Here is a 25,947-nt window from a genome sequence, read left to right as displayed (position 1 = left end):
ATAAATATGATGAAACTAAAGACTTTTTGGAGATATGAAGGACGCACTATTACTCTATAGGTACTCAAGATTAACATGAGATTGACTGAAACTAAGTATTTTACCCCCCCTTTAAAAAATACATCAAGCTATCTAATAGTTCTTGGCAACAAAAAAACAAACACCTCATGTACATGCAACAATCTGAATAATCTCAAAGACATCTGTCAGGATATTGTTTTGAGTGTGAGTGTGTAGCCCAGTCTTATCCAAAAATGCAGTTTTTAGCTCTCTGGCTTTTATGACCTGCTGTGCGCAGTCTACTGGGGATTCATTCATACTGAATCTAGCTGTGGCCAATTCCCATAATAACAAGACAGCTCTCCATATGTCTGCCCTGACACTCTATCTGCACACGCACTATGAACACACTATGTCACACTTGTGGACAGTTATAAATGATTAAACAAGCTCATCGGGGTCTTTCAGCTTATGGTTTATCAATATGACATGTCCAAGACTACTATACTGAATGTCAACACAGCTGGGATTCAGCTACAGGTAATCACTGATATTTTGACCACTTGTACGATTGCAAGTGTGATATTGTTTTTTGTACAACAATTCAATAAACAAGAAGTTAATATCGCGTAACTGACATTTCAGACACAATATTGTGTTGTGTCATTAATGACGGAAAATCCCATCAATGGCGGGGGAAAGAGTTAATGTTAACCTAATTAATACGGTTAAAAATAGTTGATCATTGTTAGTTCATAAGACCTAATGCATAATAATAACTTTATTGTGAGGTGTTACCAATAAAGTGTACTATATAACCGTCCTCAGTTTGATGCAGTGCTGCCCAAAGAATCAGTGAGAATAAAAAATAACGGTATTTTGTTAAGAGCTCACGGCACTTCATTTGTATCTTTATATTTCTAGACACCAAAAATATGGTCTCCCCTCAGTCTTTTCAAAACTAATTTTCTTAGCATCGTGTTTTATGTTGTACAATCCTGTAAAATAAGGCATATCAAAGTCAACTATAAGTAGTCATAAAACAACACAAATCCTCCAGCTAAGCCTGACTGTAATAGTGCCTCTACTAAGACAAAACAGCACACATTTAAAAAAGATCAAATATATGTAACCGATGGAGTTGTTTTAAATATGCCGAGTGATTTTAGCAGACTGTTAAATCCTTAATCTCGCTTAAGGCTTTTAGCGGTGGTGAAATATGAATGCTTTAGTCCCTTTGCCCAGAGAGTAAAAGCGGTCTTTAACTTTGAGGGAGAGGAGACATGTTCAGTCTCCTGAGGTGAAGGGTGTAGAGAGAAAAAAAGCTATAAAGAAAAAGAGAAAGACTGTTTAGTTGGAATAGGAGAAGATGGTAGACAGACGGACAGGTAACAAAGCTGGAGTGTCAGAAATGGAAAGGAGGAAGAAGACAGACGAAAAGGGAACAAAGGAATAACAGAGGCAAAAAGTTTGAATACAGTAGCCTATTGGTTAAGGTAGAACATGAGGTAAAAACCCTTTCTATAGTCTCACATCAAGCAATGTACAAAACAGTACAAAACTGTACTGATGGATTCACTATCCACTCACCCCATATTTCACATTTAAAAAGACAATTCATACACTTATACTGTTTTTTGTGAAGGCTCATCTGATGAAACAATGTTTAGAAGTTGTGACGAGTATGACAATTTCCCTCAGAATCAACTCATCACAATGCAAAACATCTTACTGTAAAGTTCCTAAAATAGGCTTCTGTTTCTTTAAGAAAGACATAATGTCCTGTTTATTCCTTGTGATTTTATGATCAGGACGACATGTTGTTGGCAGGTTTCAGGTGAGATTCACCAATAAAGATTTCTCAGTTTGAGACGATCATTAACAGTTTTGTCAATATTTGTCCCTCCATCCTCCTCCTTTTCCTTCCACAGCAGTCAATATTTACCAGACATCCCTCCATCTTAGTTTAGCTTCCTTACAGGAATCTCCCCCTAAAAATCCTCCCATTTGAGTGCACAAATGGACAGTTTAACAGTAGTGGATGTGAGGCAGGGCGAAGCTTATATTAAACACTGAGGACAGCTGCTCGAAGAATCATTATGGCTCCTCATTCAGACCTCCAAATCAATGTGCAGAGCAGTTTGGGGCTTTATCCAGCTGGAATTAAATATTTTCTGATGTGATATAAAGCTGCAGAGCCACATACGTAAGAAAGAATGTGTTTTCTCTAAAATGCCAAATTCGCAAATGGCAGTACGTGCAGCCATAACAAAGACATAACAATGATGATCAATTAGGACCAGTGGTGGCAGGCGGTCATGTTGCACTTCAGAGATATGTGAGAGAGCATGAAACACACACACACACGGCCCAGCATGGGGAATCTGTGTCTCACTAGCGCACCAGACCCAATTAGGAAACAAACTGAGAAAAGCAGCAGGTCAGCTCGATGTTTAACAACACAGCCATCATTTGTTCGTCATCATTACCTTCCATGACTCCGCGATCAGGCCTGTGAAAGTCTTTCATTTCCATGCTCTCCTCTTTCATCTGTTGCTTTTCTCCTCTATTTTGCAGGCCCTTTCACGCTCCTTCGACAGGGCATGTCATAATTGGCGGGAAATTAAGCCAGTCTAAGGATGTTTTAATGTGACCGCTGTCACATTTCATCGTTAAGCGAGTGCTCGTTCGACTGGCTGAGGGCGGAACGCGGACACCCTGTATTCCCACATCATCTTTCTTATCTCTTCAGGATGAAATGAGAAGAACTCCTATGGACAATAACGGCATAAGCTAACAGCATGATTTCATAAAGAAACAATCTGTGGAGACAAACTGTAGTGTAGAAACTAATAATGCGCAATTATGTAACATCAACAATATCAATAAAAAAAATAAAAGATTGATTACTGTAAATTCCTCTTAGATTCCTGTTTAAATTCCTGTTAATTAAAGTTAGAAATGTTGCAAATTGGATGACAAATTTTAATTTTAATTTTAATAGAAGTTGAAATTCAAAGAAATTCATGAAGCCTAATTGTAATTTTCTATAGATAATTGGGCCAGCCGAACACCCGATGACAGACAGACAGACAGACAGACAGACAGACAGACAGACAGACAGACAGACAGACAGACAGACAGACAGACAGACAGACAGACAGACAGACAGACAGACAGACAGACAGACAGACAGACAGACAGACAGACAGACAGACAGACAGACAGACAGACAGACAGACAGACAGACAGACAGACAGACAGACAGACAGACAGACAGACAGACAGACAGACAGACAGACAGATAGATAGATAGATAGATAGATAGATAGATAGATAGATAGATAGATAGATAGATAGATAGATAGATAGATATATAGATAGATATAGATAGATAGATAGATAGATAGATAGACAGACAGACAGACAGACAGACAGACAGACAGACAGACAGACAGACAGACAGACAGATAGACAGACAGATAGATGATAGATAGATAGATAGATAGATAGATAGATAGATAGATAGATAGATAGATAGATAGATAGATAGATAGATAGATAGATAGATAGATAGATAGATAGATAGATAGATAGATAAAAAATTCAATTCCAGTTTTAATTTTTCTATTATGGCTTCTGTTAAGATTTATGCTTCCTTCACAGCAGTCACAAATATATCTTAAAGAATCTGAAAGACTCATAAAAGCCACATAAAAGCCAGTTCAGTTTCTCAGATTAAACACTGAATGAACAAGATTAGCAAAAAATAAATCCAGTTGAGTCATTTTGTTAAGAATGTTGCTACTTCATAAGCATCACTGCACACAGAGATTCATTGACTGTCTGTGGACTGATTCAAACACCACCTTCTTTCATTCAACGAACATCTCTATAATCAGAGAACATGTTGCTTTTTATATGAGGTGTGTAGTGAGATGAGAAGAATGGAAAATAGGGCATAAAGAAGAGGAAGCAGATAGGATAGAGAGAGAAAATGAGGAAGTGACACAATGTGAGATGGATGGAAAAAGATCTTAGTGAAATCTCAAGCTTTGAAGCTCCTCATACTGGAGGGCAGAGATGGGGGAGGGTGGGCAGTGCATTCAAAGAACTTACGACTCTAATGAAAGAAATAACTTCAGTATCCAAACACTTAAAAGAACGCACAGAGGGCTGTAATTATGAAATAACACGATTATACAAGACAAAAAGTGCACATATTCTCACAAAAACACACAACATTTACATAATCATGCAAACCCCACAGCTCTACCATTCCTTGCATATTATGAAGTCTAATTTTATAGTATATGCAATCATTCTCCATATGTTTGCTGGAAACAGATCTCATCAGTGCCTCAGAGTGCCCACGTTTCCTTTTCCTTGACATAGTCTAGTCCAGGGGTTTTCAAACTTCTTGTGTGTGTGGACCACTATTTGTAATCAAGAATTTTTGCGGACCACCTCATATTATAATAAAATATGTTTACACACAGTCCTACCTGAATTAATCCGCACCTGGTCATCACATCAGTACAACAGGCTTGTTAAAATAAAGTTTACTGCACACAACGGCTGCTACATATTTAATTTATTTAAGCTTCCCGAGGGCATAATCAGATTCATTTGAACAACAGGCTTGTGGCTTGAGTTTGTCCATTTAACAGCACATCCGCAAAACATTTCAGAAACGCGAAACTAAATGGAAATTAAAATAATAACAGGCCTTATTCATTCCATTTATAAACATTTCGTTTCATATAAACTGCCTATAAAGGCTATGCGTGATGTGATAATGAGAACATATTTGCCTCTGCCTTATACACATTTAATGAAAACACAGTATGCCTACTCCAGGTTAAAAATGTTAAAAAGTTGTCAAAAGGAAAAGCCATTGGAGTCTATTTGCCAGCCCGATATGAACGTAATATCCCCCTTTGTCCCCCTCCACATCTTTCCCTTCCTCTTTTTATCGTCTGTCTATATTTTGTTTTAGTTGTTCTTGTTGCTTTTCTGCAACAGATGAATAACAATTTATTCGTTTTTATGTTTTATTCATAGATATTTCTATTTAATCGTTTTATTCTCCCACATCCCGCACACACAGAGTGAGTGCATTACCGCCCGCGCTCGCACTCTGTCATCAAATCTAGTCCCGCGCCGCACGTCTCTAGATCGAGAGCCCGAGCCGAGTATAGCGGCGGGAAATATCGGACTCGGGCAGAGAATCTAAGCTCTAAACAGGACAGAGTAACACGGCGGATATGGCTCATTGTTGTTTTGACGATGTAGTTAGGGGGCAGGCATGTGTTGCTTAGGCGGCCGCCTTTAGCACAGCACAGAGAAGGCAAATAAGCAAAGTGGCGAAATCAGAATTAAATATAAACAATATATCGATATATACGATATGTCAAAATCCATATTGTGTTTAAAAAAAATCGATATATTTTAAATAAAGATATCGCCCACCCCTAATGCCTACATATTCTTTTTATTTAAAAAGTTTTTTATGGGAATTTCCTCGTAAAATGAAGGTAAAAAAATATTATTTTATATTTTATTTTGCCTTTCCACGGACCACCTGCAGTACCCTCACGGACCACAAGTGGTCCGCGGACCACAGTTTGGGAATGGCTGGTCTAGTCGGTTTCTTGCTATCTCACCCTATTGTGAGGCACCACACACGTCGAATCTGCCATTTAAATGGGTCAGCCTCCTCTCCTGTGGACTGCAAAAAAAAACATGAAGATTCTCCCACCCTCAGATCCCTGCATATTAACAACTGTCATGTAGCGCTCTCTCGATGCGCCGCCAGTGTTTCCACGTACGCATCGATATTCATGAAATGTGCAACATTGCTCACATGCCCTCTGTAATCTTAACGATGGACAGTCAAATAAACACGGCATGTGTGAGCGGACCTTTTTGCGCAGCGGGCTTATCCAGATCGCAGTAGTTCAAGTAGCCTCTCGCTCTCCATAAAGCATTCATCACTCTCCTGGTGGCTTTGACAGGAGGGAAGTCGACGGGCCTAAACCAGCAGGGAGTCATCCAGTGCTTTAAATACATAATAAGCAGGGCTGTAGCAGAGTAAACAGGAGCTCTGTAGGGTTTGTGAGAATAACTGACGGTGCACCTCGGTGCGGAACAGAATAGATCTTTGGTTAATGGTATGGTGTGGTTAAAAGAAAATATGCTTTATAGCATAACTGTTTGCTATTGGTGAGACAAATGAGGCCTAAATTACATGGAGAAAGACATTTTTTACAGTTTTCATTTATCTCAGTAACAGCTGCGTGGCTAGGGAAGACACGCCGGATATGCAATCTGCCATCTTTGCACATGAGCACATGACCAGACATTGTTAAGCCAATCACCTGAGCTGTGAATGTCATGTGACTGATCGCATCGGAGCCGCAGGAGAATGACATCACAACAATGCTGATGGCACCACAAGATAGTACACAGTCCCAAACAGTGCGATTTTCGTTATCAAAAACTGCAATGAAAACGAAATGAACTGAAACTTGAAATCCCAGGAACCTAACAATGATAAAGTGAAAACTAAAGGAAACTAAGAAAATGAATAATATAAATAAAATAACATAAAAGTCCAAACAAAATAAACTGTGATGTGAAAAGCGATTGGGGAAAAAAGGGAATGTAACACTTTTAACAGCAGAAATATCTGTGATTTATGTTACTTTCAAATGTCAGTCAATGGAAAAGGATGCATTTTGGGTCCAGATGGTGTGTATGGCATCTGACAGCAGAGGCTAACTGGTCCAATGCTAACCAGCCAAGCTTCAACCCCTTCCGGCGAGACACGTTAAACGTTAAGGTGGGCCAGATGAAGTTTCTAATGATTTTTAATGACATGTCTGCCTTAGTCTATTCAGCACCAGATCCGTCAACAAAGCAATAAATGGTCAATGTTGTCATATATTATTGCTATTGACGAGCCATTGGCAAATCAATGTCTTCCTCAAGTTGGTCTTGCATGACCGATCTATCGCCTCGAGTCAGTTCCTGTGGATGGCATTTTCTGCTGGGTGAATAGTTTAAATCTCGTTAAAACCAATTTCCTCCACCTGTCATCTTTCTCATTTCAACCATGGGCACTCTGGAAAGGTCGCCTACTGTGGACCCTCAACAGGCAACATATGGCATTTGCCAGCCAAAAATAATACCTGTGTCTCTTTATTCCTCCAGTCTTAGCTCCTTTCCACATAGCGACATTTGCCCCAGGCACCCTCTCTGCTTGTCTCATGGTGTGACAGTGTAAATGAGGCTGTATACCCACAAGACCCCACAAGGCGACCCTCTCTCCATTCACAATCAATCATTCTTTATACACATACGCGATTACGCACGCACAGACCAACATGCCACGGTTTGCTGCCAAAAGTCCCAATGATAACATTCACACAGTCTGGGTCTGGCTCACTTTTTTTCTTTTAGTGTATTAGTTTAATTGTGCAGTTACACACCACTAGAGCCAGTATGAGCTCATTTACACATGGCCAAGCATTTCGACTGGCTCTATTTTCAGATACTTTGTGGGATTGAGTCAGGAAGAATTTGCTCATGTGTTAAGACAGACTGTCATTTTCTCATCTGTAGTGATTTATTTTATATACAACAGTTCTCAAATTTGATTGGTCAGGTGTGATATTTAGTCCAACAGCACTGGGACTTTTCACTTTGTTTGTATCACGCCATTTGTCTGTGTTTGTTCCAGACAGACTGTCAGTCTGTGCATTAGTGGTGGGGACTTTCTTTTTGCAGGTTACATTGTTACACCAGTAGGTGACTGATTTTATATGTCCGTATGAATCATTTACTCAACTGATTTTTTCAGACACACGTATAAGGAATGAGGTAACAAAACAGTATGTGAAAAGAGTAGTATGTCTAAATTCATAGTTTTCATAAAATAGTAGGCACAAAGTACCTGGATGAGAGATTCTGAAGTGCACATCCAATGGACACTTTTTGAAGTGAGGTCAAGTAACTGACGCTGGTAGGTCACATGACAATGGCAACATGATGAATGTATTACATCTGGATTACATTCATGCTACACATTAAAATTACATAGAACATATACCTTTTTCACAGTCACAAAGTAAGAACTTATTCCAAAGAAGAACCTAATCAGGGAGCAAGCAATTTCAAACGCAGCCACAGTCTTTATTAGTAAATAATTGAATCAATCAACCGAATCGATTCATTCAAAAACCCATTCATTTTGGAGAGAGGCAACAGCTATTTCTTCGTTTAGAAGTATTTTCATTGGTGAAGCAAAAACTGACAAATGACTGTAAGTGTCAATATTGTGTCTAAAATGTACGTTCCACAATATTAACTATGAAAGGCAGTTATAAAAAAATACTGTGGTTAATAATAAGCAATAATCACACCTCCAATAGTGCTGTAATCTCTGCACATGTTAAGTACAGCATTCTTGTTCGTATAATATTGCTTTATCGTAGTATTTAAAAAAAGAAAACAAGTATATTTGATAATGAATCCTGATTAACTTGTAGAAGTTATTCATCTTGTAGAATCTGATTTCACACCAGTGGTGTTTATTCATTTTTGAAACATTCACATCTACACTGGACAGAGTTTGTCCAACAACAACAACAAAAAAAATCGTTTCTCAATAAAAGACAGTATGGGCCCTATTTTAACGATCTGAAACGCAAGTGTCAAAGCGCAAGTAACTTTGTGGGCGGATCCCGGCGCTGTTGCTATTTTCCCGGCGGGATAAATGACTCTTGCGCCTGGCGCAAATCTAAAAGGGGTTGGTCTGAAGTAGCTTCATTATTCATAGGTGTGGTTTGGGCGTAACGTGAAATAAACCAATCAGAGCGTCAGCTCACATTCCCTTTAAGAGCAGGCGCGCTTGTTCCATGGCGGATCGCTATTATAACGGCGGGTTTGCCGGCGCACGCCAGGAGCGGTTCACAGCCGAGGAGAGCGACGTTCTCGTCAGGGCCGTAAAACACAGAGAAGTGGCATTGGGGATGATGGGAGAAACCCACCCAAATTAGCTTCGGTTAAACAGGCGTATAATTATGGTAAATGTGTACCCTAATCTAGATTATTTTTTTTTAAATCTAGATAGATCTTTTTCACATCTTCACGGACACAACAATGATTTCCCTCGTGTGTTAATATTTTTCCTTGTAATAATGTATGATTTGCACAAATGAAAACTGCTGCGTCTGTTTATATTAGAGAAACAAAGTGTATGCGCGTTAACACACTACATTATGGCCAAGCACGCGCCCTTAAAATACCATATCACTAACGCGCAACGCGCCACTGTCTTGTGTCTTTAGACTGTTTTTTTTCCTGGTCAGTGGCGCAATTGCTTTCTAAAACTGGAAAATAGCACCAGGGAAGTTTTGCGCCGGAACACGCCTCCTCTTTGCGCTGAACCGCCCCCGCGAGCGCAAGTTAATTCCCTAATTTACCGACGTGCGTCTGTGGAGGGAAAAGTCCGCTGTGCGCGGGTGCAAAATAGGAATGATACATGCGTCGGTGTTCAAAGTCAATTGCGCTGGGTGCAAGATAGGGCCCTATGTGTCCATTGCTGTCATGTGAATTCTTCTGTCTAAAGTGGTTATCAGGAACTGTGAGAAAACCCACTGAAGTTGTCAAGTCAAGTGTGAACATTTTCCCATAATTCCAGCACCACTGTCCACGAAAGAGGGTCCAAAAACCGCCTCCTAATTTACATTCATGCTGTGGAATAGACAGGGGAGCACAAAAGCCCCGTATTCCATCTGAAAAACCTTTAGCATGCCATCATGGGGATAGAGAGGAGGATAGAATGAAAATGAAGTGATAGAAAACAACATCACAGTGCTTATTCTTTGAAGAATTCAGATTTAATTTGCACTCATTAATCTGGAGGTAGGAATCATTGGGCTCCTCAATTCCCTTGTTCCTACGACCCAGTGTAAAATGCCGGGTTTGCAGCCAGTATTTTGACTGACATGTCTCATATGAGGTATTTACTTGTCATTCAAACTGATCCCCATCAGCCTGTTGCAACAGTTACACAACAAAGCCTTGACACAAAAAAGCTTTGAGACCAAATCACCTTACACAACTTTCAATACAGAAGAGCAAACCCAAAACGTTGACAAATCGGGAAGAATCATTTCACCACATTAAAGGGTTAGTTCACCCAAAAATTCTGTCATTAATTTCTCATCCTCATGTTGTTCCAGACCCGTAAGACATTCGTTCATCGTTTTAATGAAATATGAGAGCTTTCTGTCCTACTTTTCTGTGGGGTTTTTTTGCGCAAACAAAGCACTTGCGTTGCTTCATAAAACTGAGGTTAAACCATGGATTTTATGATGTCTTTACTACCTTTCTGGGGCTTGAAAGTGGTAGTTGCACAGCTGTCATTGGAGAGACAGAAAGTTCTCAGACTTCATTAAAAAGATCTTCATTTGTGTTCCGAAGATGAACAAAAGTCTTACGGGTTTGGATCAACATAAGGGTGAGTGATTAATGAGAGAAATTTCATTAGTGGTTGAACAAACCCTTTAATGTACATTCAGCACCACGGACAGCGGCTATACTGCACCAGATCTTCTTCTCATTTGTCATGGTCACATTACAACGCATATTGTATATAATACATTGGCATATGCGTGTAACTGTAAACAAAACTATTCTAACCATACAGGAATATTCTTTTTACCATTTCTCCTGATAGTGTAATGAAATTATGGGTGTAAAACTGGCCAGCATGAATATAACAGGTTAGAAAGGTATTTAAAGACTCTAAAAGCTGAATAATAAAAAGGGCAAAAGCAGTAGATATAAACAGTGTTAACACTAGAGGAGCAAAAGGAAAGGCATGTATTTGATTGTGTAATTTTGTATTTTTTTATTTTAAATGTGTAAAATCCAATTGGCTTGTGAGTCTTCGATGAATGGGGCACAATAACTAGTCCACAATTATAGGAGTACTCTCTGGAATGTTTGTTCTGGGTAACTCCCAAATTCCCAATGAGTCAAACTGTATTTTATTAATGTTATTATTTAATTACCCAGTTTTAGCATTCATTACAGGATGTACAAACACAAACGTCAAAGTCAAGCAACCGAAAGTAGGTTTGCTTAAAATATGCATTCAGAATCATGATTATAAACAGAACGAGGGAAGGAAGGAAGGACAAAGGGGAAGCAGGAGAGAAAGGATAGAAAGAGGATAAGCCTCATGAAGAAAATCAAAATGCAAATAATTAGCAGAAACCTATGAGAAGTTATCATCAGCGTCTTTGCAGAGACACCCTACAAACCCCATTCCCTGCGTCACAAATGCTACAAGCAAAACAGCGTGCCGATATTAAATCTAAATTGAAGTTCCTGGATGAGGGCTGGCACGTTGAAAACAAGGAGGTAGATCAATGGCATTTTCCTCACATCCAGAATTATCTGGCTACATTAGCAGAGACACTTACAAACAGCAATTATTTATAGTGATGGAGGTCTTGATATATATTGTATAAGGCTGATCATCATATCACCAATTTAATGTTTCCTGGGCAGAGAATATATAAACACCATACAACCAACTACAGAGGTGATATGAGCATTTAAATTAAAGGAGAACTCCGGCGCAAAATGAACCTTTGGTCTAATTACACATTGTTAGTCAACCGTTATCTGAGATTTGTTTTCATGATTATCGAATGTAAATAGTTTTATCTCTAAAAACAGTTTAGCCTATAACTCTAGTATAACGCTAGTATATTGGGCATAGAGTAATGACAAATAAAAATCGCTTGTTAATACCACTAACAAGGCTCAAAATAGCCCCACACAACCAGTCGGTCTACGAACGCCGATCCAAGTGCGCTGGACCATATGAGATTCTACACAGTTTAGCGCACTTGGATCGGCGTTCGTAGATCGACTGGTAGAGACTGTTTTTCAAAGATGGCTTCTGCTTGTATACGTGAAGTTGACTGTATGTATAAAATATCTTCTTATTAAACTGTCTGGACACTGTCAAAGTTCTCAATGCTTCGGTTTGAAGGTAGGGACCCTCATTATGCTACCGTGTTAGTGTGGGGCTGTTTTGAGCATTGTTAGTGGTATTAACAAGCGAGATTTTTATTTGTCATTACTCTATGCCCTATATACTAGCGTTATACTAGCGTTATAGGCTAAACTGTTTTTAGAGATAAAACTATTTACATTCGATAATCATGAAAACAAATCTCAGATAACGGTTGACTAATAATGTGTAATTAGACCAAAGGTTAATAATAGTTATCCGTATAAACTAATAATAGTTCATAATAAATAAAAATTATTGAATTATGTTACATTATTTATTTAATATTAAGTAAATAAATATATATTCAAAATAAAATATATCATAAATATAAAACAGCTGGTGAGAAAAAGCATATCAATAATTCTAAAATGTGAGTTGAACAATGTAGCTAGTGAAGTGTCTAATTTATGCACCAAACAGAGTTGCAATCTGTTTGCTTGAAAGCCCTGATTGGTCCATCGGTGCAAGTTTAGGATGGGACTAGCTGTTTAGTGAACAATAAAAGACAGGAAATATATATATATATTGTCCAAGTAGAAATTATACACTTCAGCTTTAATTTAAACCTTATATACGCCTAATCCACTTTCTGTGGTTCAAGTTTCTCAGCATGAACAGACTTCCCAGTTTTAAATAAATTTCCTAATTACATGCTGCCAGAATCTTAAAAGCTAGAAGTCCCATTTGGTACAGCCAATGTTATGTGACAAGGTGATTTTGTTAGAAGTATTTTGCGTTTGCCAAACATTTTGGCAAATTTTAGACAGGCAAGAGTGTTCTTTAGGAGAGCTGTGGATTTCTCCTTGTTTTTTGTCCCAAGTGACCTCCCTGTGTCTAATGCAGCTCCTTCTTTCTTTAGCAAAGGTGAAAGATTTATACAATCTGAGCCGAAACATGAGTGTACTCATTCATTCCTGCCATACTGTTTTTTTGCAACCTCTTTGAGGATGGTTGCTGTAGTCATTTTACTTTGTGAATGGTGTTCTGTAATCTTCAGGTACACATTTTCTAACTGGTCACAGGTCCTTAGCAATGTTTTTACTTTTTTTCAACTCCTTCTCTGGGGTCTTCAGACATTTCTTTTGATCATGGAATGAGTCTTGCTATGAAGAGGCACTCCTGAATAGTGAAAGGAACATATTTTGTATACATTGAAAGGACACAACTCTAAACGGTCTGTAATCAACCTGCCATATGGCCAAACAACCCGGTGAGGTAATATGGCTACAGAGGAAGTATTTTAGGGCATCGTAGGCATGTGACGTGAATGTTGTTCCAAAAGATAACCATCTTAATTATGCAACTTTGTATTAAGAGAGCTTTGTAATAATGTCAAATTAGACGGTTTACTTTAAAGCACATATTGATTCAGTATGCTTAATAATCTTGTCATGCTTTAAAGAAGTGCGCTTATTGTAATGTGTTGACTAACATACTAAAGCACATGTAAAGTACTTGATTATAATTTAACTGTAGTGTTGCAATTTCAACATTACAAATGTGTAAATACACATATATTTAAATACATAACATACAAGTTTCAATAGAAATTACATTTACGTTTACTTTAGTTTAGGTGAAACTCGCAAAATTAGAATATCGTGCAAAAGTTCATTTATTTCAGTAATTCAACTTAAAAGGTGAAACTAATATATTATATAGACTCATTACATGCAAAGTGAGATATTTCAAGCCTTTATTTGTTATATTTGGATTATTATGGCTTATAGCTTATGAAAACATTTTCACAATATTCTAATTTTGAATTTGGGGTTTGTTTTCATAAGCTGTAAGCCATAATCATCAAAATTATAACAAATAAAGGCTTGAAATATCTCACTTTGCATGTAATAAGCCTATATAATATATAAGTTGAATTACAATATTATTGAATTATAATATAAAAGTTGAATTACTGAAATAAATTAAGTTTTGCACGATATTCAAATTTTTCGGGTTTCATCTGTCAGTAAATTTGGCAGTTGAACACTTTAACCGTATTTCAAAAACAACAGAAGTAATTATGAAATTACAGTACTTAAGTGTGTCAAAAAAGCACTCTTAAGTTCAACTATACTCTACGAAAGCTATGAAAGTTGAATGCGTTTTTGACTACCTCTGGAAATGGTCACAATGAACAAGCTCAAAACATTTTAAAACAGATTTTAGGCAAACAAACGATTCTCACTCTAAGGCCCTGTTTACACCTGGTATTAAGATGCGTTTTGATCGATCGGATTCGGATCACAAGTACAAGGGAGACACATCCTTGTTTACACCTGGTGTTTTAATGTCTCTTTTGTCCACTTTCAACCACTTCTGTCACTTCAACCACTTCTGTCGAAGAAATCCTAATTTATTCGAGGGGCCTATGGGGGGTAAATGTATGGGCTTTTTCAGATTTTTAGATCTAAAGGACAAAATGACCTCACGCAATTTATATATGAACACGCCAGGATGGAAAAGACGACGTGAAAACATATGGAGAGCAGCAGCTTTCGTTTCTGCTCTGACAGCCGCAAGACCAAATCAGGAATGGTGAGAGAACATTGTGCTTGGTATCTTCAAAGTAAACTTTAAAGGGTCTTCAGTCAACAAAGTTTAAATCCTATCTGGCTACCGCGGTTCCGATGATGTTTACGCATTAAAGGACAAGTTCGGTATTTTACACTTAAAGCCCTGTTTTCAGGTAATTTCTGATAAAATAGAACGGTTAAGATTGAAATTTGGACACATGCTGCTGGCCCGAGAATTTTCGGTTTCTAACAATCATCCATCCATCTATTTTCCAAACCACTGGTCCAATGCATATCATACAGTATAAATTCCTTTTTAATTGATTATTAAATTGATTCATTAAGGTTTCCATGACTGAATCTGCCAGTTTGCAAAGTTTCAAATAATTATTAAACAGCAAGCACAAACTATGCAAATGCGGCAGTCCTTCTGGCACACACAGTGTCCGAATTCACTCACTCGTTTTTATTCACTCACTCAAATATAATAGTGGACTAATGTAAAGAATAGTGAATGAAGGAATAGGGTGCGATTTCAGACACAGCCTAGGATGTCTAAGACCTTTATTAGCTGGTTCAGGTATATTTAATTGGGTTTATAACTAAACTCTGCAGAACAGTAGCCTTCCAGGAGCAGGATTGGACACCCCTGCTCTAAAAGGACAGAGGAAAAAGCTACGGACAAAAATATCTCATATTAAGGCTACATATTTATATTATCTATAACACAGCTTGACAGAGCTTGCTTACCTCAATTGCGCAGAGACTTGAAAAGGGCAAGATATTTTAATGGTTCACTTGGCTGGATTTTACAGTGCTAATCATTTGTAAGGGCAGGCGAGCTGTGGACTGGGAATATGACGGCTTTAGTGATGGGCCCCTGGCTCAACTTTAATAATGGTGGTTGAGCTGCAAGTGGAAGCGAGAAGAACGCCATTTGGAGGCTTTGGATTCTCACTGAGGAGGGTGATACTAAAGGGATAAAATATAGACGACCGGTAGACATAAACACAAGTGCACTAAAAGAACCTCAGATTTAGAACAGAACTTTAAGCCTGCACCAAAAAAAAGAAAAGGCTTAAACATCCAATTTTCTGGATGTGTCGCATACAGTTATACACATAATTCTTGTGCCACATATGGAGCTCTCTGGACAGACTTGCAGGCTTTACAATCCAATGGAAACTCACGCTTGCAACAAAAATGGCCTTTAAAATCTTGGCCGTCATAATTCACGTCTTCCGGAGCTTTCAGAGCAAAATAGGATGTACAAATATTCACACACGCCACATAATGAAAGAAGCAGCAGCAGTGGAAACAAACCACTTTCTGAATTCCGCCTTTAGCAAGAGTAGGATTATTTTCAGTTTGCCAGAAACATTCAGATTAGCTCAAGCTGTGAGTAATGGTTCCAGGCATTAGGGGAAAGGAAATAATGCCATTGAAACCAAGAGATACAACAGGAGAACACATAGCGGTTTACAACTAGAGAGATTCAGCCAGACCAGACTGAAGCTAAATCAAGCCTTCAGCAAAAAAACACGATATATATATAGCTGTAATGATCGTATGATTTTTGTACCACAGGCATTGCTATTGACACACTAAGATTCTGGCATAAAAAAAACATATTTCAGACTATTTCACATCAACCTAAGTGAAAATGGACAGGACTGATTTGAAACACAAGCTGAAGGAGTATCATTTGCCTTCAGTCTGTTTTGTTGCAGTATAATTATATAACGAAGGAAATTAAAGACGTAATTGATTTCCCTTGTGAGAACGTATGTCATTTTGTGTGTCATATGACTGAGAGCAGGTCTATCAAGTGCGTATCAAATCCTCTGCTTGTCAAAATGACCATCTGTTATATTTGCTTATATGTTAAAAGGATACTTCACCCAAAAATAAAAATACTGTCATCATTTACTCACCAAAACTTGGATGACTTTCTTCCTCATTCTGAACACAAAACAATACATTTTGAAGAATGTTTTTGTCCATACAAAGAAAGTCAATGGAGTAAAAATACTAACATATCTTTTATCTCTGTTCTGCATAAAGAAAGAAAGTCATAGAGGTTTTGAAACAACATTGAGGATGAGTAAAAGATGACAGAGTTTTCATTTTTGAGTGAATTATCCCTTTAAGTTGAATACCTTAAAGCAAAAAAAACAGCACACTTCATTTTCAAAAAAAAGAGGAAAAACATGTCAAGATCAGCCAGAGGTTTCTTACGCATCACGTAAACACTGTGGGAGAGAAATAAACCTGCCCAGTGTAGAAGGTAAAAAATACATTTACATGTCTCATTTCTACCCCACATAATATATATTTGTTTTATCTCAGTCAATGCATGTGGAAGCTGAGGGCTTCCCTACATACCAAAGCATACTGGCATATCATATTCTATGTTTATCTGAAACAGGTGGGCTGCCTCTGTAGTGAGAGTCGGAGAGCGTTTCCATGAGAACTGTGCCTGCTAAGTATTCACAGCCAGTATGAAAACTATGTTCTACTAGTTATGCGGGGTTACTAGAAAACATTTAAGAGAGAATGGCAGCTACGTACGCAGATACTAGTAACTCAATTGAACCGGTTTAGTACAAGAGTAAAGTCAATCTTACCTGCTCTGACAGACAAATGGACGTTAACAGAGGTTCATTTTGTTGGGTGGCTCCTGTATGGGCTGTGAAATATGACACGCAACTTTGTACCTGAAAAAAGATACGCAGGTTGAAATTGGAAATGTCTATGTAGTCTTGAATAAATATGAGATATTTAAACGTGGGAGTTTCGTTTCATAGAATCGTCTATTTCATTCTGACATCAAGTAACCTGAAAACATGGAGGAGGACGCACGTCTATTACTCATTTGTTGCAATTCAGTTCGCTTTCTTTGTGTATTAAACCTACAGTCAGGTTGGTAAGAGCAAATAATACTCTATTAGTTGCATTGAAATGTGGTGTGGCGAGTAAATTCGTACTTACAAAGAGGGTGTGTGGATTCCAGTGGACACTCGCTGTTGACTTGCTGTAGTTCGGTTTAATTCACAGTGAATGAGCTCGGTGCGCGCGACTCATGTCTCCATGGAGCAGCGGGGATGCGCGCGCGCTGTACAGCGGTGCTCTTCTTGATTCGACAGTTCAAACAATACAAAAAAACTAACATAAACACGCACAATCCAATCAAGTTGTAGACTCGAGGCGAGACTGTTCTTAAGAAAAGAGCGTCTTACGTTCAAGATGAGACTTGAATTAAAAAGTGATCGACGAAAGATCTTCGAGCACCAACTGCAGCCCATTCACATAATTCCAAACACAATCGAAAAAGATCAATCGCATGCTTCCAGCAATGGCATTTTAGGGGTAAAAAATAAAATAAAAAGACTGCTAAAAAATAGGCTTTCAAAAAAAAAGCGAAGAAAAGAGAGAGAGACAAAAAAAAGAGAAGAATGATCAGAGCCGCACATGGACGTGTGGCGCCAGAGGGAGTGAATGAGAAGATGTTAACTATTCGCTCGCATCAGCATCAGCCTCGCCATGAGGATGGAGGAGACGGGCGGAGTTTGTTGGAAAAGGTAATATGGAAATGAAATTCTGCGAATGGATTCTGCAGAAAAGCGAAAAGCGGCATTTTTTCAGCAGTGCGTGGACTGCAGAGAGAGGGGAGGTGACATTTTCCCATACAGCGCGTGCAGGTTTGCCAGAGTGTCGCTGGCAGGCATGGCGAGCCAACACCGGACGACAATTCATCAAACTGGCACTGATGTAGCACAGACAGACATATATTAGAAATGCTAATTATCTTGGCTAGAGTGTAAAAACACGTGCATATCAGAGGGGCTTAATTGAATTTGAATCAACGTTGTTGGCTACCCTCTGACCCCTCTACTGGTGACACGTGATTCAATAATGACTCTTAGCAAACAACTATAGCGGTTCAAAGGTGAACAGCAGTTTTATTGAATCTCGTCAGGTGTAATAAAAAGTTAGCATCTAGTAGCCTATATTTTCTCAAGTAGGCCTACATTTATTTTCAATTCATAATGTTTTATGCAAAAATACCCTCTCTAATATATATTAAATAATGATTAAGATGATTTGAAGAACTACTCCTTACTAGAAAACCCAGTCATGTGAAGGCATAGTCCCTCTTGGTTGTGCACCAATATTGGCCTGCTGAAGGGCCCACCAAAAGCCTCTTAAAGGGATAGTTCACACAAAAATTAAAATTAGCCCATGATTTACTCACCATGAAGCCATCCTAGGTGTATATGACATTCTTCTTTCAGACGAATAGATTTTGAGTTATATTACTGTAAACATATTATATAGCTTGATAATGAGAGTGAATGGCTATTTGACTTTGGAAGTCCATTAAAGCGAATCTTTTTATGATAAGAGTGCTCGACAGGGATCTGGGGGGTTAATAAAGTTCTTCTGAAGCGAAGCGATGCGTTTGTGTAAGAAAAATATCCATAATTAAAACTTTATCGACAAAAATATCTTCAGGCAGACGGCCGTATGCATCGATTTACGCCAAAAGAGTAACACTTGAACTTGACACACAACGAGAATGTCATATACACCTAGGATGACTTCAGGGTGAGTCGATCATGGTCTAATTTTCATTTTTGGGTGAACTATCTAGAGTTGGGGTACTCGAACTCGGACTCGGACTCGAGTCCGGTCTCGAGTCCAATTTTGAATGGACTCGGACTTGTCACGCACTCGAATGAATTTGTACTCGGACTTGACACGGACTCGGGACATTTTAGACTCGGAAAAATGTCCGAGTCCAGTCGAGTCCGGGCACTGGATGACACAAAACAAAATTTTGTGAATTTTTTTATTCAAAAACTAAACGAAACAACGCTGTTTCAGCGTTGAGCATTGTAGCCAATCACAGTTAAGTGCATAAACACAGTGGCAAATCAGAGGCGTTTTAGAGTCCGCATGCGAATAATTCGCTCAAAATGTATGTTTAGAATCAGCACGAGCTTTATCCTTTCGCAAATCCCCTCATAAACAACAAAGTCTCTCTAGACGCAATATAAATAAGATATTCACTGTGCAGTGCGGACAACTTCAGTCAGTGTTTATGACGAGAGTTTTAGGGAGAGTGCCGAACGCGGTAAGTGATGTTGACAATCTAAATAGTTTTGTTTTTCATACTTCTAGAGGACCAGTGGTTACATTCACACTGTAAATTATAAATAGTGATAACTGCATTTAAATGTGGGATTGAATCCACTTAATTTTTGTCCTTTGAGTCATGAAATTGCGATGATTTGACACATAGCAACATAAGAACGTGATAACCATAGCAACATTTTGGCGTCTAATAATGTTATCATTTTTGTTGCATTTATACTTTAGTCATAAGTTTACATACTCCTTGCAGAATCTCCAAAATGTTATTTTTATATGTTTTTTAATAAGACGGATCATACACATTGTTTCTATTTAGTACTGCCCTGAAAAAGCTTTTTCACATAACAGATGTTTAATAGCCTAAATAAAATACAAACACAAAATAAAGACAAATTACATAGGCTCGATTTTAATATTGTGTCATTACCTGAATGATCCACAACTTCTTCTTTTTTTTAAATCCAGGAAAAAATCATCCAGCTCCTGCACATTCTTTGCTTTTCCAGCATCTTCTGCATATTTGACTCCTTACTAGCAGTGACTATGATTGTAAGATCCATACTTTCACACTGGTGACAACTGAGGGACTCATACACAACTATTACAAACCCTGCAAACATTTAGTGATGCACAAGAAGGAAGCATCCGTTAAGAGCCAAGAGGTGTAAACTTTTGAACTTGATCATTGGTGTAAATTGGTCTTATTTGTTTAAAAATGCATTCATTAATTTAGTCCAACCCTTCAGAGGCTAAATAAGATATTAGCATGTACAACACAATAAGAAAAATTTCATGAACATCATCATCTTGCTCAAAAGTTTACCCCTGGCTCTTAATGCATCGTGTTGCATTATTAAGCATTACCTTGCAGATTCTAAAAGATGTACAATAGGTAAACGTATGACTGTAACTATACATTGCAATCATTTTGTAAGGTTTAAAATATTATTTTAAGAGCTCAGTGTTGAGACCTTTCGCCGGGATTTGATTGACAGGTGATCTGACCAATTATAATGCAGATACACGCCATTTTTGTTCGACAAACAAACCAAATCAGTTAGTAGATTAAAGGCAGTGGACTTGAACTTGAAAAATTGTGTGTATTGATTTCTTTTTTAGAAATTTGTGCTATAACTAGAAGAGATTATCAGTTCACGTGCTGCTTGAACTGAGGCCTACACATTAAAGCACCACAAAACAGTATTTATCGTTTGAATTTCATAAAAATTAAAAAAATTGAAAGCTGAGACTTTATTTCAAACCAAAAGTACCCTGCTCTGTCTTGTCTGTTGGCACATTGTTAGTGTCCTCTTTGCTCCGACCGAGAACATGTGGAGTGAGAGAGGAATGGCTTGTCGGACGTAGCAACAGTAACCAAGAGGGGCGGGTCTTTGTGAAAGGTCAATTTCAAATCATTTAAATCTTTGTGGACTCGGCCGGACTCGACTCGGACTCGGATGTTAAGGACTCGGACTCAAGTCCGACTCGACCCTCTTTGGACTCGGACTTGGACTTGTACTCGGTTGTTAAGGACTTGGACTCGACTCGGACTCGACAAAGGTGGACTCGGACCCAACACTAGAACTATCCCTTTAAACCAGCCTTAACTGGTTTGCTGGTCTTAGACAGTCTCTCAACCCCACCCCTTGGCTGATTTTTAGAAATTTTAAGCCACCAATGGAACAGAATGGCCAGCTCTGTCAGGACCACTTGCGTCAAATACGATTGAAAATAAGCATAGGATTGGCGGTAAGGTTCTGGGCAAGAACTCCCTGCGCATCCATGCAGCCTATCATGGATAAGACATAAGAGTAGGAGAGGTAAACAGAACCAACATGAATATATCGCAGATATCATTAATGTCAATATTTTAATTTACAACATAATTCGAGAATTTAGTCTGATTCAAAGGGGAATCAGGATACCAAATCCTGACTGGACGAGAGGAGGAGCTGGGGATGGAGGAGGGTAATTAACTCTTGAGAAACGCGATAGCTGCTGATAACACTGAAGGAGTTAATATATACAGTGATAGGCGTCATATAGATAGACGTGAATCAGCTGAGAGTCAGGTGATAAGAGCTTGACTAACGTGACTTGCCACTGCCAGGACTAACGCTACATTTGATCTCCTGCTAAGGCCAGCAAATCTGGTTTAACACTAGAACGGCCTTTTGAATTTTATATCTGCAATAACTTTGTTGAAAAAATAAATCAAATCCTGCTGGTACCTGCACTTTTCCTAAAAGTGTCTGTATTTTCATTTAAAATGTTTTTCATATAAATTACACATAAGGCAAAAAAACGAATGAACATATTTACCTATTTCGGCCATAGACGGTCATATTGAGCGCACTGAATTCAGAAATCAGAGATCAGAAATAGGCGAATAATACCTGACTACGTTATTTATGTAGATATTCTCTATTATATACGAGTTATTAGACTATTGTCTTTGTTATTATATTAAAATAAAATGTATAATTAAATAAGATAATTTTAGTTGTTATTATCTTGTTCTGAGTTATGTTGAATGGATATGGAAATATAGCCTATCTGTTGTGAATATGCGATAATTACGGTAGGCTACTAATGATATTATTATTTATAAATGTATAATTAAACTTGTTTAAATGTACAGTTTGGTGTTGTTTTGTTTTTAAAAGATATCCAAATACAATAAATCAATTAATCTCTCAATTGGGTATTTATCATTAAAGATAGAGTTTGGAGTGGTCAAAATGACCGCTTGTGGCAGTTCTAGTAGTTATGGAATTCTGGCACTTCTAGTGTTAAGATTGTATTTTATTTATTTCTGCAGCAGGGTCACAACAATGAAAAAACCTAACAGTATAAACAATAAAATAATCAGTGGAAGGACCTTTTATTTATACTCTGCTGTACCCGTGTGTCTCCATGATGCTGTCAATGAGGAACTATGTTTCTATCTAAATCTTTACAAGCAGGACATAATCTTTTTTTTTTTCTTCAATTTTTTTTTTCAAGTCAATGTTGCATTGCTAAATTCAGTTGGTATGGCTAAATTACATATAGAGTTGTTACACATTTTATGTGTTAATAGCTGAAAAGGAGAACTGCATGTACAGCGAACACACAGACATGCTGTGTTGTAGACCTAGCAAAAATAACATGAAAATATCTAACATATGCCGCAATCTACACAGTAACAGGTCCTATTAACCTATATACTATTTCTGTGTTCTGCAGACATGAGTCATATATAAGCAAAGAAATAACCAACTTCTTCTAATGACTCAAAAACACAGGTCTCTCCTGCCATCTACAGTTCGAACTGAGAAAATACACATTATATGACCACAGCTCTTGAATAGAAATAGCAAAATATGTTCTCTTAGCTACTAATTTGATTAACGTTAGCATTATCCGTATAGGCTACTGTACTGCAACCCATTCAACGTAAAGGCCAAACATAGATAGCCTACGTTAACTCTCCATAATAAATTATTCATAATTGAGCAAGGCATAAACTCCCCGTGACTGATATTGCACTGAGAGCTGCACCACTAAAATCACTCAGTTTTTTCTAATGCCACTCTATGCAAATACAGTTAAACGGTGCGTTTCTTTTGCAAATTCTCTCGCGGCGGCGTCCTCAAGCGCACGATATATCTTCCCACGCTTCCGCGAGACCGGGGCCCGTATGAGGTAAACAAGTCACGGGACAGCAAAGGCTCGCGAACCCCTATCGCAACAGTGACGTTGCACCAGAGAGCGCCCAAAACACCCTAGCAGCGGGCTGTGATTGGCTGACCAAAGAGGGCGAACGCCGTCTGATTGGCTGAGAGCGGAGCACTACTGTAAACGACGACGGACAACAACAATATCGGAGCCGAAATGAGATCATCATACACACTGTAGCGATAACAACAGCCGGACTGGAAATTTGGCACGCTACTACTTGCGGCGAGAAGACAATCACTCCGACTAAATGTCACGAAAAACGGGATCTTTTTTCCATTATTTTTGGCCGACGACGTTTTCAGAGGAGCTTGACTTAGAAATATGAAACTTATATAAGTAGCAATTACAGCTATTGTTGTTGTTTGGGTGTGTCACATGCCATGAGGCAGTCAATATATGTTGAGAACTGGAGAAGCTACTCGTAATCGTACCGGAGATAAGACGGAACAACATCTAACGTTAGTGCCACTACCAACTGAGTTCCGGTGAGACGAACACATTCAGATCTATTGTTCTGGAATTCGTCCAGATCCACAGGTATTTATTTAGGAAGACCAGTGAATGTCAATCTTAATGTAAATAAACGAATTTAATCATTGAAAACCTTGTGTTACTAAATGATCTTCTTGTAATACAATAAGTATTAGGTAATTAATTGTTTTAACACCTTGAAATCCCAATATTAATATCCTTCTACTCTATGTTCACCAGCTCTCACAATGGATAAAACATCGCATGACCATGAAGATGATTCCAGCGCCTTGGATGGCAAAAAGCAATCACATCTTGAAAAGACAATCAAGAACCATGGACAACATCAGGATCAAACCTTGCCAAACATTTCTCCTCAAGGTGAGAACTTCAGACAACCACACTCGACATTAAGGATAAGGACATGCGTCATATAGCCTATTGACCTATATTAAACAAAAATGATCTTATTATGTGATCACATGCTTTTGCAGGGCGTGTGCGGCTCTATTCAGAGTCTCAGGTGTATACAGTAAGCCGCTGGCAGGACGCAGAGCCCCAGGATGGAGCATCGGCGGAGGAGAATGGAGGAGCGGGAGATGGACTTCCATTCAGAGGTCGTTCTCAATCTGCTCCTGCTGCGCTGTGGAAAGCAAAGAAGTACGGACGACAGCTGAGGAGAATGAGCGATGAATTTGACACGTGGCTTGACAAAGGGGTGAGCCAGCTATATGGTACACTGAATGCATTTATATTTGATAGGTTGTCCTTAAATATGTGAAATCTTACATTTTAAATTGTTTTGTTGTCTCTAGGATGTCAAAAGAGTGAACAGCCAGAAACAGACCTACAGAGGATGGTTCTCATTCCTCTGGAGTTCCAAAGAAGAGGAGGGCAGAGAATGAAGTAGCCATGCTTTAACATGGCTTTACACACTTAATAACAGTTACCCCGAGAGCTGCTCTCAGATGAAGGCTAGTCTGATCACCATCATGGCCTTTTTGTAATCCATGTGCTCAAGCTACTGCAAAACCAATCTGAGAAAACGGTAAAGGTGCTGTATCGCGTTTTACCACTGCAATAACGTACGTTTAATTAAAAGAATTGTCAGTGTTAATTCAATTTGACAATCTCAAAAGGGACAATCTCTCCTAAAATATTACAATTCATTGGACAATCTTTCTATGTGTTGATTTCAAAAATAAAACCTCTATTTAAAACTATTTATTGATATGTATTAAGTTCATATTTGGCAAAGAAATGTGTTCTATGATGTATTTTATAGATTGATATATAGACGTGCGTTTTTGTTGTACTAAAGGCTAGAGCGGATGCTAGCAAAATGTAAATATATTTCAAGGACTGTGACACAGGATAAAGTTGTAAGGTTAGTGACGGTAACAATAATACGGGTAAACTTATTTGTTAATTTGTTGATATATGCTACATCTCAGGTTTGTTTGTTTGTTAATGCCAAACCATTGTGGTGAATAACTAGTAAGAGTGGATCAAATCAGTTGTTCTGCCATCTTTTATGATGAATATACCATACGTGGATATGTCACCAGGAAAACTGAACAATTTATTTAATTGATACTTTCATAGCTTTGCAATTCATCACTGCCTTTCATGTACATATTTCTTGATTGTAAAGTTGTCTGTTGTCTCTATTGGATTTTTTCCCCTTTATATTTCATCTGCTGGTCTTGTATGTTAAACAACATTCAGTTTCTGGAGAAGCAAATATATGCAGATGGACAACACAAGTGCTATTTCTGTACTATCAGTCTTGCTGTGCTTTATGTGCTTCATTCCTTTTTTTAAGATCCTTGTACATATTTATAGCTGTTTACATAGATTGAGTAATGGATGAACTGTTTAAATACTTTTTAAAACAATCAAGTTTTTATCTTTTTTCTATAATTTTGTCGTCAAAATAAAAGATTTTCTGGCTGAAGCAAGTGTTATGTTTTTGGGTCA

The 25,947-nt window shown here is 38.2% G+C and overlaps 2 protein-coding genes across 2 annotated transcripts in view; one reads left to right on the top strand and one right to left on the bottom strand.

The window, feature by feature from the left end:
• slc8a4a (solute carrier family 8 member 4a) overlaps nt 1-17,775 on the bottom strand; it is a 61,770-nt gene extending 43,995 nt beyond the window's left edge. The window contains exons 1-2 of the mRNA XM_079585639.1: nt 17,608-17,775; nt 17,244-17,333 (exon numbers count right to left, since the gene is read on the bottom strand). The gene's annotated coding sequence lies outside the window, so the exon portion shown is untranslated. The remainder of the gene's footprint in view (nt 1-17,243; nt 17,334-17,607) is intronic.
• A 5,673-nt stretch (nt 17,776-23,448) lies between these two features.
• bada (BCL2 associated agonist of cell death a) lies at nt 23,449-25,924 on the top strand. The gene is made up of 4 exons (XM_079585704.1): nt 23,449-24,033; nt 24,208-24,348; nt 24,462-24,685; nt 24,783-25,924. Exons 2-4 carry the CDS (start codon nt 24,216-24,218, stop codon nt 24,870-24,872), a joined length of 447 nt encoding a protein of 148 aa, XP_079441830.1. The 5' UTR covers nt 23,449-24,033; nt 24,208-24,215; the 3' UTR covers nt 24,873-25,924.
• Nucleotides 25,925-25,947: the final 23 nt, after the last annotated feature.

The sequence above is a fragment of the Phoxinus phoxinus genome (assembly GCF_949152265.1).
Source record: "Phoxinus phoxinus genome assembly, chromosome: 17".
Taxonomy (NCBI): Eukaryota; Metazoa; Chordata; class Actinopteri; order Cypriniformes; family Leuciscidae; genus Phoxinus; species Phoxinus phoxinus.
Note: the sequence above shows the minus strand (reverse complement) of the source record. Positions and strands in the feature narration are given on the sequence as shown.